The sequence below is a fragment of the Dermacentor silvarum genome, chromosome 2 (assembly GCF_013339745.2).
Source record: "Dermacentor silvarum isolate Dsil-2018 chromosome 2, BIME_Dsil_1.4, whole genome shotgun sequence".
In the NCBI taxonomy this organism is placed as follows: domain Eukaryota; kingdom Metazoa; phylum Arthropoda; class Arachnida; order Ixodida; family Ixodidae; genus Dermacentor; species Dermacentor silvarum.
The window spans coordinates 28,330,683-28,343,633 of NC_051155.1; the positions used below are offsets into that span (position 1 = coordinate 28,330,683).

The 12,951-nt window shown below is 47.0% G+C and overlaps 1 protein-coding gene across 3 annotated transcripts in view; it reads right to left on the minus strand.

Annotated features, from left to right (window-relative positions):
- LOC119441383 (ras-related C3 botulinum toxin substrate 1) overlaps positions 1-12,951 on the minus strand; it is a 34,883-nt gene that overhangs the window by 15,415 nt on the left and 6,517 nt on the right. For all 3 annotated transcript variants that reach the window (XM_049661223.1, XM_037705995.2, XM_037705994.2), the window contains exon 3: positions 2,400-2,517. In XM_049661223.1, coding sequence (XP_049517180.1) covers positions 2,400-2,517 — 118 coding nt within the window. The remainder of the gene's footprint in view (positions 1-2,399; positions 2,518-12,951) is intronic.

The following is a 12,951-nucleotide window of genomic DNA, read 5'->3' on the forward strand; positions in this document are numbered from 1 at the left end:
GTTTGGGTTATCACCTGTTAAAAGCGTGCATGCTTCCAACGGCATTACACCACACACGCGGTGAAACAGATAGGGGAATATGCTTATCGCAATAAGCTGGCGGCAATGGTTGTGAATGGCGACGTGCGATGACCCGCAAGGAGGCTTGCTAGTACGGGAATAAGAAACTGAATGCGTGGTGGCATTTTCACATGACACGGGCGGGTGAGCACTGCAGAAAAGCTGCCGTTAGGGGTGCCTACTGCTCTTCATCCCACGTGCCTCACACCTTTTCTTGTTTACATTGCATCTAGTGGCCAGAAAAGCATATTATATGGTTGCAGTTTGGCCATATACTGAACGTTGGTGCCAAAAGATTGTTTTCCGGGAAAGTATTACCCAGTAAATAAGAAGCGTAACTGTACTGAGTAATTTTTTTCATTCACGATCCTGAATGTTGGTGCAGGAAAAGCAGGAAAATCGCATGAAACAGGATAGTATCGTCGACGTTCTACTGCACTTTGATCCCATGCAACATGCAATGTGTGAAGAAAGCAATGTGTGATGCTTGTCAAAGGATGAATGGCAATGGCAAGTCTATGCAGAGAAGTGCAACAAATATCTAGCAACATTTAGGATTCTCTGCCCCTTGTGTAACAGCGGCACTACCAAACAGCTAAATAAGAGGAAATAAAGTATAAATAAAACAATCTGTTGAATATAATGCGCTACTCCATTAAGAGGTCGGTGTGCTTTAGAGCTACTTGAGTCAACGTATATTCAGGTTTTATGTAATGGTCGTATGTCGCCTTGAAAAAGACAAGTCCACTTGTCGAAACGTTGGCTCCTGCTCTCATATTGTTCTCATTGTGCTCATCGTCTTGAATTTCCACCTCCCGCATTCCCCGTGTTTTCCCAGGTTTCATGTAGGAATTTTGTTTTTTGTGGAACATAGGCGTGCTTACTGGTATCACTGGCAGCTGGTGGGGCAGCACAACCCTTGAGCATGAAGCACTCAACAAAAATGTAACGCACATAGGTTGGCAGCAATGATTTTACATGCTAAGCTAGCAGCAACAGAGCCACAAATATTGGCATTTGTTGCTGGACAAATCGGCAAAGTAATCAGTTGAGGTGTTCATTACTCAGCTACGAAGTCATTCAGGCAATGCAGAATAACAAACAATCGGTGTTAAGATGGAAATCTGGGCATGTTGGTTTTGCATATCTATGCAATAGGCACGAGAATGATGACAAACATATATAGACCAACACATATAAAGCGCTGAAATTAACAATGGATGGCAACCAATATGACAGTTATGGCCCAGTGACAAAGAGCTGTCTGGCAGTGGGCACTAACTGAACAAATTTCGAAAGAAAAAGTAAATCGTAAACATTTCATTTTTTTTCTAGTCACAAGAACCACGGGAATGCAACTTTTCGTCTTGTAATAAGAGCAGATGTGTTCTACTGGGTTCACATAATTAATGCAATTAGCATTTTTAGTAGACTAAATGCACTTTTAAGTATGTTTCTGTCTTTACCTAACCATCTTCCAGCCAACTTGATGACTAGGTATAACCTACGGTCTAACATGTATTCAGACACTCTGGTCTGAATACATGTTGACACGCGCCACACGCAGACTTCACGGCGCTGCCACGAGACGTCCAGTGGAGATGTGAGAGGCACCCAGCTATACACATACGTGATGCACTTCAGCGTTGGCAATGCAGTGTGTAGGCTCATTCTTTCAATCTCGGCTATTTGCATGAACGTCAACATTAATCGTGAGATGGGTTCTACCAAAATTATTTCTCCTAAATGAACTAAAAAAATGGATTTATATTTTATTCAAGGGTCTGTTAAGAATCTGGTAAATATGGCATAAATTATGGAAGCCCTGGAACACCACAATCATGGCCTGTTAATACAAGAAAATCAGCTACAATACTGTAACACACAATATTACAGTTGCTTGGTTTGTATGCGTGAAAATGGTTACACAGAGGCATCGGGCATGTCGGTACACAAGATTGAGAAAATGCTTATGTTGCAGTCCTCAATGGCAACACCCTTGTGTTGGAAATTCTTTAGAAGAAAAGATTTAATTAAGGCAAACATTTGCTGTTTGTAGCTCCTCCACTGATAAAAAATGCTTTTAGAAAATTCGCGGCGATCTCCAAAGCAGTGCACCTCTATGTGGCAAGTTGTGTGTTAATTTGCATAAAAAGATTGCTGCAGTGCCCTTTGAACAGCCATTGCAAGGAACTTCCGATGGAGATAGTTTTAGCAACAGTCCAAGAACACCTTAAACATGGAAACATCCATGCATAATCAAACCTCCTTACAGGTTACGTTTTCCGTCTGTGGTGCAAATACATGGAATGGTTTAGCGGAAGATTAAAGGCACTCACCGACAAGTATTATGGGCGCATCAGGACAGTGGTGCTTGATCTCCGGGAACCACTTGGAGGTGACATTCTCAAAAGAAGATGGGCTCACCACGCTGAAGCATATGAGGAACACGTCTGTCTGCACAACACAAGGTAGAATGCCTTTTCAGTTGACAGCTGTGATTGTTGGTGTAATGATGCACACCTATCAATGGAAAACACACAGGAGATGGCGGTCTTCAGCCTCTTAATTCGGACCAATCTGAATTGTTTTGCCAAAGGGAGCGTTTACCACCACGAGTAGTTTGAATAACTGGACTTCAGACCCAGCAGAGAACACTGCATGAGGGGAAGGCACTCAACATACATAAGCTGGTTCATGAAAGAAGGAACTTGAAAGATATGCAATCGTTTTGAGGTGCTTGTAGTGGACAACACGTTTTTCTGGACCAGACGAGGTACTTGTAGCGGACAAAACAAGTAAACATCTCCATTTTTGTGGTAGTAGAAATTATAGCAAACATTCCCCAAAGTCCCAAGAATTACACGGGGAAATTGCACTGTCTCTAAGATTGTTGAATTTCAAAAATTGCAGACTTATTGTTATTACACTGAAAATGACATTCACTACAGCCTTGGCAGACCTTTTACTAAAGTGTCCCTGAAACGGTTCTTGTCGTACGCCTAGGCAAGGAGGGTATCTCTCGAGGAATGCTTCCGCACAAGAATTCCGTGTTAGCATGCTGTAACAGCACCGGTACAAGCGGTTAAACATTACCCTCCCCCTCAAGCCCCAGATTTCCCTTTACAACTTTTTACACCGTGCAGCTATCGCTATGTCCAGCCTCCTTCAAGCTGTGATGTAAGTGCTGTCTACTTTGAGTTGATTTGAACCGAGAGTGTTCCCGCGTCTCTTTCCTACGCAGTTTTTCTTGTTAAGCCTGGGCTCCATGGTGAAAAATTGAAATACGAATGCGTGGCAGATGCAGACGCAACGGCACTATGCACAGTATTCGCTATTTTTTTTTAATGCTACACGAAGCAAAAGAGATGTGATGCCACTGCGGGCATTCGCCGCATTGCTATAAGCGTATATGCAATGTACGAACTGCAAAGCAGCTGTTTCCAGTATCATTTTTTTTAAGAACGCCTGATAGCATAAAAATATCTAATACGTACAATTACGATTGTTACATTACGCTCATAGATTTCATTGTAGCAATCAGCGAAAAAAAAAAGCACTGCCGCTAACTTGTGAATGTGGTGAAATGGGCTACATGTTTTCGCTACTCTACAGAGAAACAAAAAGTGCATCCATAGGGAATTGAACCCACAATTTCTGCGTGGAAGGCTAGAGAAGGTACCACTAAACCAAAGTTTAACTCAAGATGGCAGCTTTCTGACAGATGATTTGACACGTTGTAAAGCACATTCAACTTCCTTCCCAACGCCTTTCTTTCGGATCTCGGCTTGTTAGGATATTTTTCTGCTATCATTATCAGCAAATTATATACAAAACTTGGCTCTTTGACAAAATGCAGAACCTACGTTTAGTGCTCAAAGCGCCTTTCTTTTCAAAACTTGTTGACTTTCTTTTCAAAACTTGTTGACCAAGGAGGTTGGTGTTGACACTGACCTGAAGCGCTCGGGTCTTCTCAGCATGTACAGTCAAACCTCAATATAACAAACCTTGATTTAACTCGCAATGTAACAAACTATTTTTATTTCCCGATCTTAGTTTCATTGCATTAATGAAACCTCGAATTAACGAAATTCGCTATATAACAAAGTTTTTCGCTGCAAGTACAACCTCTTAATATTGAGGTTCAACTGTAGTGGCTGCAGTTTTCCCTGTACACACCTGCAGTGCAAGACGAGCGTAATACAGCACTGGTACCATTCATGTTCCTGCTACCAAAGAAGACATCACTGCTCCTATTTTGATGTAAGAACCCTTCCGCGTCCCGTATTGGCTGCCATCGCCAGAGCTGTAGCAGACGATCGGCATTATCAGGCAGAAGTGGGCCACTGGTCTGAAGAAACATCTAGATTTATTACATTTATGTACACAAATTACTATGCATAAGTATGCTACTAAAGATAAGCGTAATGCAGCGGCATGTTTCAAGCATTCCCGATGACGCAACGTGGGTAGACAATCGGATAGCTCGCCAGAGCAACATCACGTGCGCTACATAGCAGGCAACGAGGCAACTGAAAACTCAGGAGAGCGGTGCCACTGTGACTGATTAACGATGCACATTTTTAAAACCTTAATATTAATTACATGCTCTCACAGAGCTCTTAAATGTGCCACTTAATGATTGGAAGGACCTAACCTAATGACTCAGTACGTTTGTACATAATCGTCAAGTCGTTCCAGGGTCCCTTTAAAGGGACACTAAAGAGAAACCGGAAGTTGAGCTTTAATGGTAGATTATGCTTTCACGATCACAGCCATACCATTCTTACTGCAAACAGATGTTTAATAAGCGAGAAAATAGCGAAAAACTGAAGGATAGGTGCTGACGCCCCTTCGAAATTCCCGCACTACACGTTCGTGACGTCGGAGATTACAAACGCAGGCCGGTCGCGATTTGTCGAGAGCGATTTATCACTGTTGATAAAACGCAAAATGAAATACACCTTAAACGTACATAAACAGCATTTGCCAACTTTTTAAACCGTTTCAAGCGAGGAAGTACAAGTTTAGCACAAAATTAAATAAATAAGAAAAAATGGCATGGCGATACATGCGGCCGTGATAGTTTCGTAGTTTCGTTTTTGGTCAATGCATCGTCGCGCGCGCCTGTTCCGCTCAACGGTGTTTGGTTGCGTGTTGCGTGGCTCGAAAAACGTTGACTTCGCGGGAAACAGCCAGAAAATGCCTCGTGTGTGTAGTGTTGAGGGCTGTATAAATGGCCCAAGGCGCTTGCTCAGGGGCAGCGGCAGTGTTGACTCGATTGTGTCCTTTCATGTGGTGTCGCGCGGAGAGCCCCGGCTCCCCGGCGTTCGCAATGGCTCAGTGCTCTGCCGATGATAAAACGGCAAAAGAGCCAGAGAAACCAATGGTGTGCTCTCTGCATTTCTCGCCCTCGGATTATGTGTATAATCCTGCCCTCGGAAAGTATCTTGGCGTGCCCCAGAGGCCAGTCCTTTCTCGAGCAGCTGTTCCCTCAATGCGGCCTTCATCAAACCCCCTACCGGTGCCCCTGCAGCAGCAAACTGGCAGCTCGGTGAGTGCTGAATGTCATTAAATAAAGCCACGAAATAACCATACCGAGTACATGCGCAACTTTCTACGCTTGTTCTGTCGGGAACATCGTCGCCTGGCGGACCGGACGTTTCGCCTTTCGTAGACGAAAACGAATCTCTGCTTTCCGCCGGCGCGGCCCGCGGCTCACCGCAATCGCACGCGGAAACACCTACCGCTCGAGCACGGAGGATCATTTCGCGCTCCGTTTCATTGAATATCGCTGAAATGCAGTCCTGCTTCCCTGGCGAGCTCTTCGTTGCAAGGTTCAGCGGCAGCAACGGTATCCATCGCGGCGGACGCCAACGCAGCGACCATGCATGCAGCTATGACGCATCCAGCGCCTCGGCCGTTTACGCAAGCGGTGACGTATCATGGCGCATTCTGATTCGCTGAGAGCAATGAAATCTGTGACGACACTGCTTCAGCGCCAAATCTGGGGTGAGAGAAATTAAGGAAGAGATATTTGGTCTTTGTTTACGAATTTCTCCGCTAATAACTCATATTTTTGCACCCAACAAAAACTACATGCATTCCTGAAGGTCCCTCTTTTATTCCAGCTGAACTTCCTGTTTCTCTTTAGTGTCCCTTTAATGCTGAACTATTTGAAGTTAGGTTAACGTATGTGATATGTGATGTAAACATACACTGAATTAAATGCATGTTATTTGAATGTGTCTTACTACATGTCGAGCTCTTTACCCGTGAAGGACTCTCAAGAACGTGATTGGTCCAGGCCACTTTGAAGTACCTTTTAGAGCAGTTAAAAGCTCACTTTAGAGCAACAAATCAACAAAAGGTTGATTTCCAGACAAATTATTTGAAAGTATTTAGCACAGCGTGTTATTGCCACGTTTAACGATAATCAGTATCAGCATCTGCATGTCATTTGGTATGCAAGAATGTTCATTTACATTTCTTTGAACAGCCCTAACTTCCTCCAAAGTGTTCAGTCATTCGGGCCTGCTTTTCTTGGTGCTTTAGCTGTTGCGGTGCTCGAGACAAGCAGACAGCAACTGAAGTTCACATTTGTAAACTGGAAGCAGGCGCTGCATAAATTATAGTGGAAAGAACCCTCGTGATATTGCTATCACTTTCAGTACAAGCTAGGTCTTGCAGCCACGTGGCAAAGCCCACCTATTGTGTTTGCCCATGGGCCAATGGACAGAATCAGTAAGTTCACTCCTTGGAGGTTCATAAAATTGGAGAACAAATAATTGTGGCAGCCTTTATGCACCAAACCTGCATTGTGAGCTCCGAAAGTTACCATAACGAAAAGCTCCAGATTAATTTCGACAATCCTGAGTTCTCTAATGTGCATTTATATTGAGTACACCAACGCATTTCCATTCTGTACTAACTGGACAGTGGATGCCGCAGCTGAGATTCAATACTATGACCTTGCGTTCAGTAACAGTGTTCCAAAAACACTCACCTACTACAACAGGTGGAATTCTTTATAAAAGATGGCCTTTTGTTAAGTACTATCACGCTCAATATGAGTTGCAACACGGGCATACACCCATCAGTTCTTTCAGTAATAAAAATGACAAGTGCCATTTTTGTTGTAAACAAGGTGCAACCAGTAATCTGGAACCTGTATGGCAGTGCAATAGTACATATATCTCATTGAAGCCCTACTATGTGTAGTGATCAACACTGGTTGAACGAGGAAAGCCTCAGGCCAGAGACAACATTTTGGCACGGGGCCCTGATGAAAACAAGTCCCCTTGTCAAAACGTCGGTTCCAGCTTGGTTGTTCGACTAATGTCGATTGAGTACATCTTCCTGTGACCCTTGTTACAATGAAACAATGGCATTTATTCACTCGGTACAGATCGCCAACATGGCGGCTTCTTCCTGCCACGTCCCAACGCCGAATGCCGGCTTCTGGCTCCGTGCGCCCCCTGGGGTTCCAACTGGTCTTTCAGTGGTGGCGCTAGCTTCCGTCACAACACTCCTTCCGTCCCAAGCTAGAGTTACGGTGAATACCGTTGCACGGGTCGGCGCGTTCTGACAGACCGCCGAAGCACCGGTGTCTGGGAAACAGCTGGCGTGCCAGCAGAACTGGCACTTGCGTGGTCACTCGTTTCTGCTTGCCAAGGTAGCACGCTTGTCGTGCGTCGCCTTCCAGAGTGGCAGAACGCCCTGTCATACCATGCACCGGTGTCTGGAAAACAGCTTCAGCGTCAGCAGGACTGGTCATTGCGTGGTCACTCGGTTCCATCGGCCTAGGTAGCATGCTTGTTTGTGCCTCACCCCCCAGAGTGGAGCACGCGCTGGCGTCGTTGCTTCTCTTTCGTCAAAGAATGGCTGCAAAATTGGCACTTGTATTTGCTGCCCATTGTCGCTGCCTCTTCCCGATGTGGGCGACTCCTCTGTCCCTTCGAGGCGGCGCCGCAGGTGGTCTGCATGTCGGTTCCACACTGTGCCATCTGCCAGCTGCACCTCAGTTGATGATGAGCTGGTGGCTCCTCCGACGACTGCTGGCACCCATCTGGGTCCTGGCCTGAAGTTTCTTGCCCAGACAGTGTCGCCAACCAGGGGAACTGGTTCTCTTCTGGCTGCAGAATCGCTGCGCACCTTCTGCTGTAACTGTCGGAATTGTACCTTGCTGCGCAAGTCTGGCTTCAGCAAATCTAATGCTGCCTTGAGCCGTCGACCCATCAATAGTTCTGCCGGGGAACGACCGGTGAGGGCATGGGGTGTGCTTCTGTACGCTAACAAAATTCTAGCAACTCGACACTCAAAATTTCCAGGCTGCGTCTTCTTGAGCTTGTCTTTTACAGTTTGTACCACCCTCTCAGCGGCCCCATTGGATGCGGGATGGTATGGTGGGATCAGAATAGGACGCACCCCATTACGAGCCAAGAACGACTTGTAGGTTGCACTTGTGAAGGCAGGTCCATTGTCGCTCACTATGATGTCTGGTAATCCATGGCAAGCAAAGATGTTGCGGAGGCATGCAATTGTCGACTCCGCCGACGGTGACGCCACTCGGACCACTTCCACCCATTTGGAGAATGCACCCACGAGTACTAAGAAGTACACACCTTGAAACGGCCCACCAAAATCGACGTGTAAACGAGACCACGCTCACTCAGGGAACGGCCATGGCGCCTGATGTATTGGCTTGGGAGCCTTCCGATACACCTGGCAGACCTTGCACCTGCCCACCTTCATAGCAATGTCCTCATCAATGCCCGGCCACCACACGTGACTACGGGCCACTAACTTCATTTTCTCAACTCCTGGATGGCTCTCATGCAAAAGGTCCAACACTGCCGCCCTTAGTGATACTGGAACAACCACCCGGCTCCCTCTTAGTACACAGCCCTCCATCACCGAGAATTCCTCCATTTGGTTTGCAAAAGGCCGCCACTCTTGCCCTGGTGGCAAGTGTTCTCCCGACCACAACGCCACACGCAAGGGAGCTAACACTGGGTCCTGATCGGTTGCAGACTCCACAACAGATGCTGAGAGGACACCTGGGTATGCACCTTCCAACATGACACATCCTGAATTCTGGAATCCTCCAGTGGAGCCCTAGCAAGCGGCAGTGGACTCAAAGCGTCTGCATTTCAAAATCTCGCTCCTGGCCTGTAGCACAATCTGTAGTTGTAGCCGCTCAATGTCAGAGCCCACCTCAGCACTCTTGGCGAACTTTGAAGTGGTATGCGGCTCTCATGGCCGAACAGTCCCAGTAACGGTTTGTGATCGGTGAAAATGTCAAAAGGTCTTCCCCACACAAATTGGTGGAACTTCAGCACACCGAACACCACTGCCAGCGCTTCCTTATCCAATTGGCTGTAGTTCTTTTCAGCTGCCGTTAATCGCCTTGATGCAAACGCCACAGGCTTCTCCTCTCCACACGGCATCCGATGTGCCAGTACCGCTCCAAAGCCATAAGGTGATGCGTCACAACATAGTAATAGAGGTAACTTGGTGTCATAATAAACTAACACCTCTGCAGATGTCAGTAACTGCTTGCTTTGCGTAAATGCTGCTTCCTGTCTGGCCCCCCAGTGCCATGACGTGTCTTTTTTGAGCAACACGTGCAATGGGTGCAGCACCGTTGATAAGTTCGGCAGAAATCTTCGGTAAAAATTGAGGAGACCGAGGTAGCTCTGCAATTCCCGTGTGTCAGATGGGGCCGGTGCTCGTACGATGGCCTCGATCTTCTCAGGTGCTGGGTGCAGGCCGTGCTTATCGATGACATATCCCAGATACTCCACGCTTGTCTCGAACACACATTTTTGAAGCTTCAACCTTAACCCTGCACCACTCAGTCGCCTCAGCACTTCTTCCAAGTTGTTACGGTGGTCCTCTTCGGAGACCCCAGACACAAGTATGTCGTCGAAATACACGACAGTCCGGCGACAACTGCGAAGCAGACACTCCATTTCCCGCTGGAAAATTGCCGGTGCCGATGCCACTCCGAATGGCAGTCGGTTGTACTGAAAAAGTCCCAGCTGTGTGTTGATGGTCACCAATTTCTTCGACTCCTCATCCAACTCCACTTGCTGGTATGCATCCCGCAGATCCAACTTGGAGAACATCACGCCTCCCGCCAGCTGTGCCCAGATTTCTTTGACCCGTGGCACGGGTACGTCTCGATATCTGCTGCCCAGTTTACCGTGACCTTGAAGTCCCCGCACAATCGAATTTTTCCGTCCTTCTTCAAAACTGGAACCAACGGCGCTGCCCATTCCGCGGTCCGCACTGGCCTGAGGATACCTTCTCGCTGCAACCGCTGTAGTTCCTGCGCCACCATGTCCTGCAGAGCAAATGGTACTGGTCTCGGCCTGAAGAAACGTGGTTTCACGTCCTCTGGCACTCTTATCTTGGCCTTCACTCCTGCAAAGTTACCGAGACCTTCTGAAAACACATCAGGAAATCGGCTTATCAGGTCCTTCACGTCATCGACCGAGTGCACGTTCAGCAGACTGTCGAGCGGCATACCAAAAGCTTTCGCCCAGTTCCTTCCTAGCAGGGCTCGCGTACCGCTCTTGACGACGAACAATGGTAGTCGAGCGTGCTTTCCTCCGAATTTGGCCAGCACTGTTGCTTTCCCCACGACCGGGGATTGATGGTCGAAGTAGCCTCTCAGCTTGAGATCGGAATTTTCTAGTACCATCCCTGGAAACAGCCTCGTGAACTCTGCTCCGCCAATCACCGAGTAGACGGCCCCCGTATCAACTTCCATACGTAGTGACTGACCTTCCACGAGTACCGTGGCACAAATAGGGGGCACCTTCAGCTCCAGAATATTCACAGCGTCAGCCTGTGGGACAACGGTATTCGACGAACCGCCCTCTAGCGACCACAAATTGCCAACATCTGACTCTTCAATTTCTTCATCGGATGCCGCGTCTACCGGTTCCACGACCTTCACCGCACGCCTTGGTTGAAATCTGGCCGGTCCGACTACTTGCCGTCCAACTTTATGTTCCGTGCCCTGCATATTTGCTCCAGCTTCTCGTCCACTTGTGCATTTCTTTGCGGCATGGCCTCTTCTTTTACAACAAAAACACTACAGATTCCGGAACCTGCACGACCGCTCGTGGTGCCGGCCGCCGCATCGATAACAATCACCGCCAACCTCGCCAGTTCTTGACACTCGGTTAATGGCCACTCCGTATACCTGGCCTGTCATTATTTTGGCGCCCGAAACGGCGGCTTCCATGCTGGTAATGATCTTGACAGCGCGTTCCAGTTTTAGCTCGGACTCTTCTAGCAGGCGGCGTCTCATTGCATCATCCCGAATACCATGTACGATTCGGTCTCTCAGGTTGTTTTCCAATTCCCCGCCGAACGCACAAGGGTCTGCCAACTTACGCAGCTCCGCAACGAAGTCCTTGACCGCTTCGCCCTCCCTTTGTGTCCGGCAATGAAAATGGTACCGCTGTACTATCACAGACGGTTTTGGTGCGTGATGATTGGTAAGCAGCTGCAGACTTTCCGTGAGTGGAACATCACTTGGTCGTCGAGGTGCCAGTAATTGTCGCAGCAACGAGTACGTCGGTCTTCCACATGAACTCAAAAACACCGCACGCTGCTTGTCATCCGAGATGCTGTTGGCGATGAAGTGTTGCTCCAGCACTTCCACGTACTCTTCCCATTCGTGTCCTTCCCCTGTAAATGGCTCCAACTTCGCCATCACGACTGGTCGCCTCTCACCGTCCGGGTCCAAACTAGGTTATTCCTCGTTGCCAGTTGTTACAATGAAACAATGGCATTTATTCACTCGGTACAGATCGCCAACATGGCGGCTTCTTCCTACAACGTCCCAACGCCGAATGCCGGCTTCTGGCTCCGTGCGCCCCCTGGGGTTCCAACTGGTCTTTCAGTGGTGGCGCTAGCTTCCGTCACAACCCTCTCAGTCTTGTTTGGATCTCTAGTATGTGTAGTGTCCCCAGCACAATTTTGAACAAACATTGACGCACATTTGTCATGAAAAATAAAGATAAATTTCAGTGTATACTCATATACAATGCTCACTTTACACTGCTGTACACACACGGCTCACTGCAGACGTAATGCTATCAAAACTGAACTTGCATTTAACAAAGCCTGTAATTTCACTGGGTTTTTTTTTAACGCAAGTTTAATACACGATTATACTTTCTTTTTCTTAACCTAGCAAGCAACCTAGCATTACGCATTTGTTTTGGCGACACATTCACATGCCCCATTAATTTGGAGGTCTTTCGTCACTCACCTATTAGCCCTTTCTGTTCAAAATATTATTGAAGTGAGAAATTTATATTGTGTGCATCTCAATGACAAAGACAGGCAAATAATAAATAAAGAAAATCCTCAGTACAGTTTTTGGCAACAGATAAAAGGCTTTTTCCATAAACTGCCAACTAATCCAGGCACTAGAGGCAGCATATTTGAATTTTTTTTTTAATTCCCAACCCTAACAGTGTGAAGCATGGCCACAAGATATTTGAAGACCATTTTTGTGCCATCCAAGGCACATGCCTCAGCCACACAGAGGCGCAACCTCAGCCTGATGCAACACATGGACAGTTGCAAAATACTGTTTATCTGTAGCACTGCATTCACAAGTAATGTAATTACAGTTCAATAAAACTGCAATTTGGATGAATTGATAATTCTACAAAAACCAGGACAGCTAGGAAGAAAGACACAGACCACAGTGCTGGTGGCGTTTGGTATTCTTCCTATCTGTCCTGGTTTTTGTACGCCGCTAGTATATACCGAAATGATTGGAGTTGATGACACTCAGATTCCTAAGATTAGTAATGGTGCTGGTTTTTCTCCATGTTAGACATTTGTTGCAGCGCATTAGGA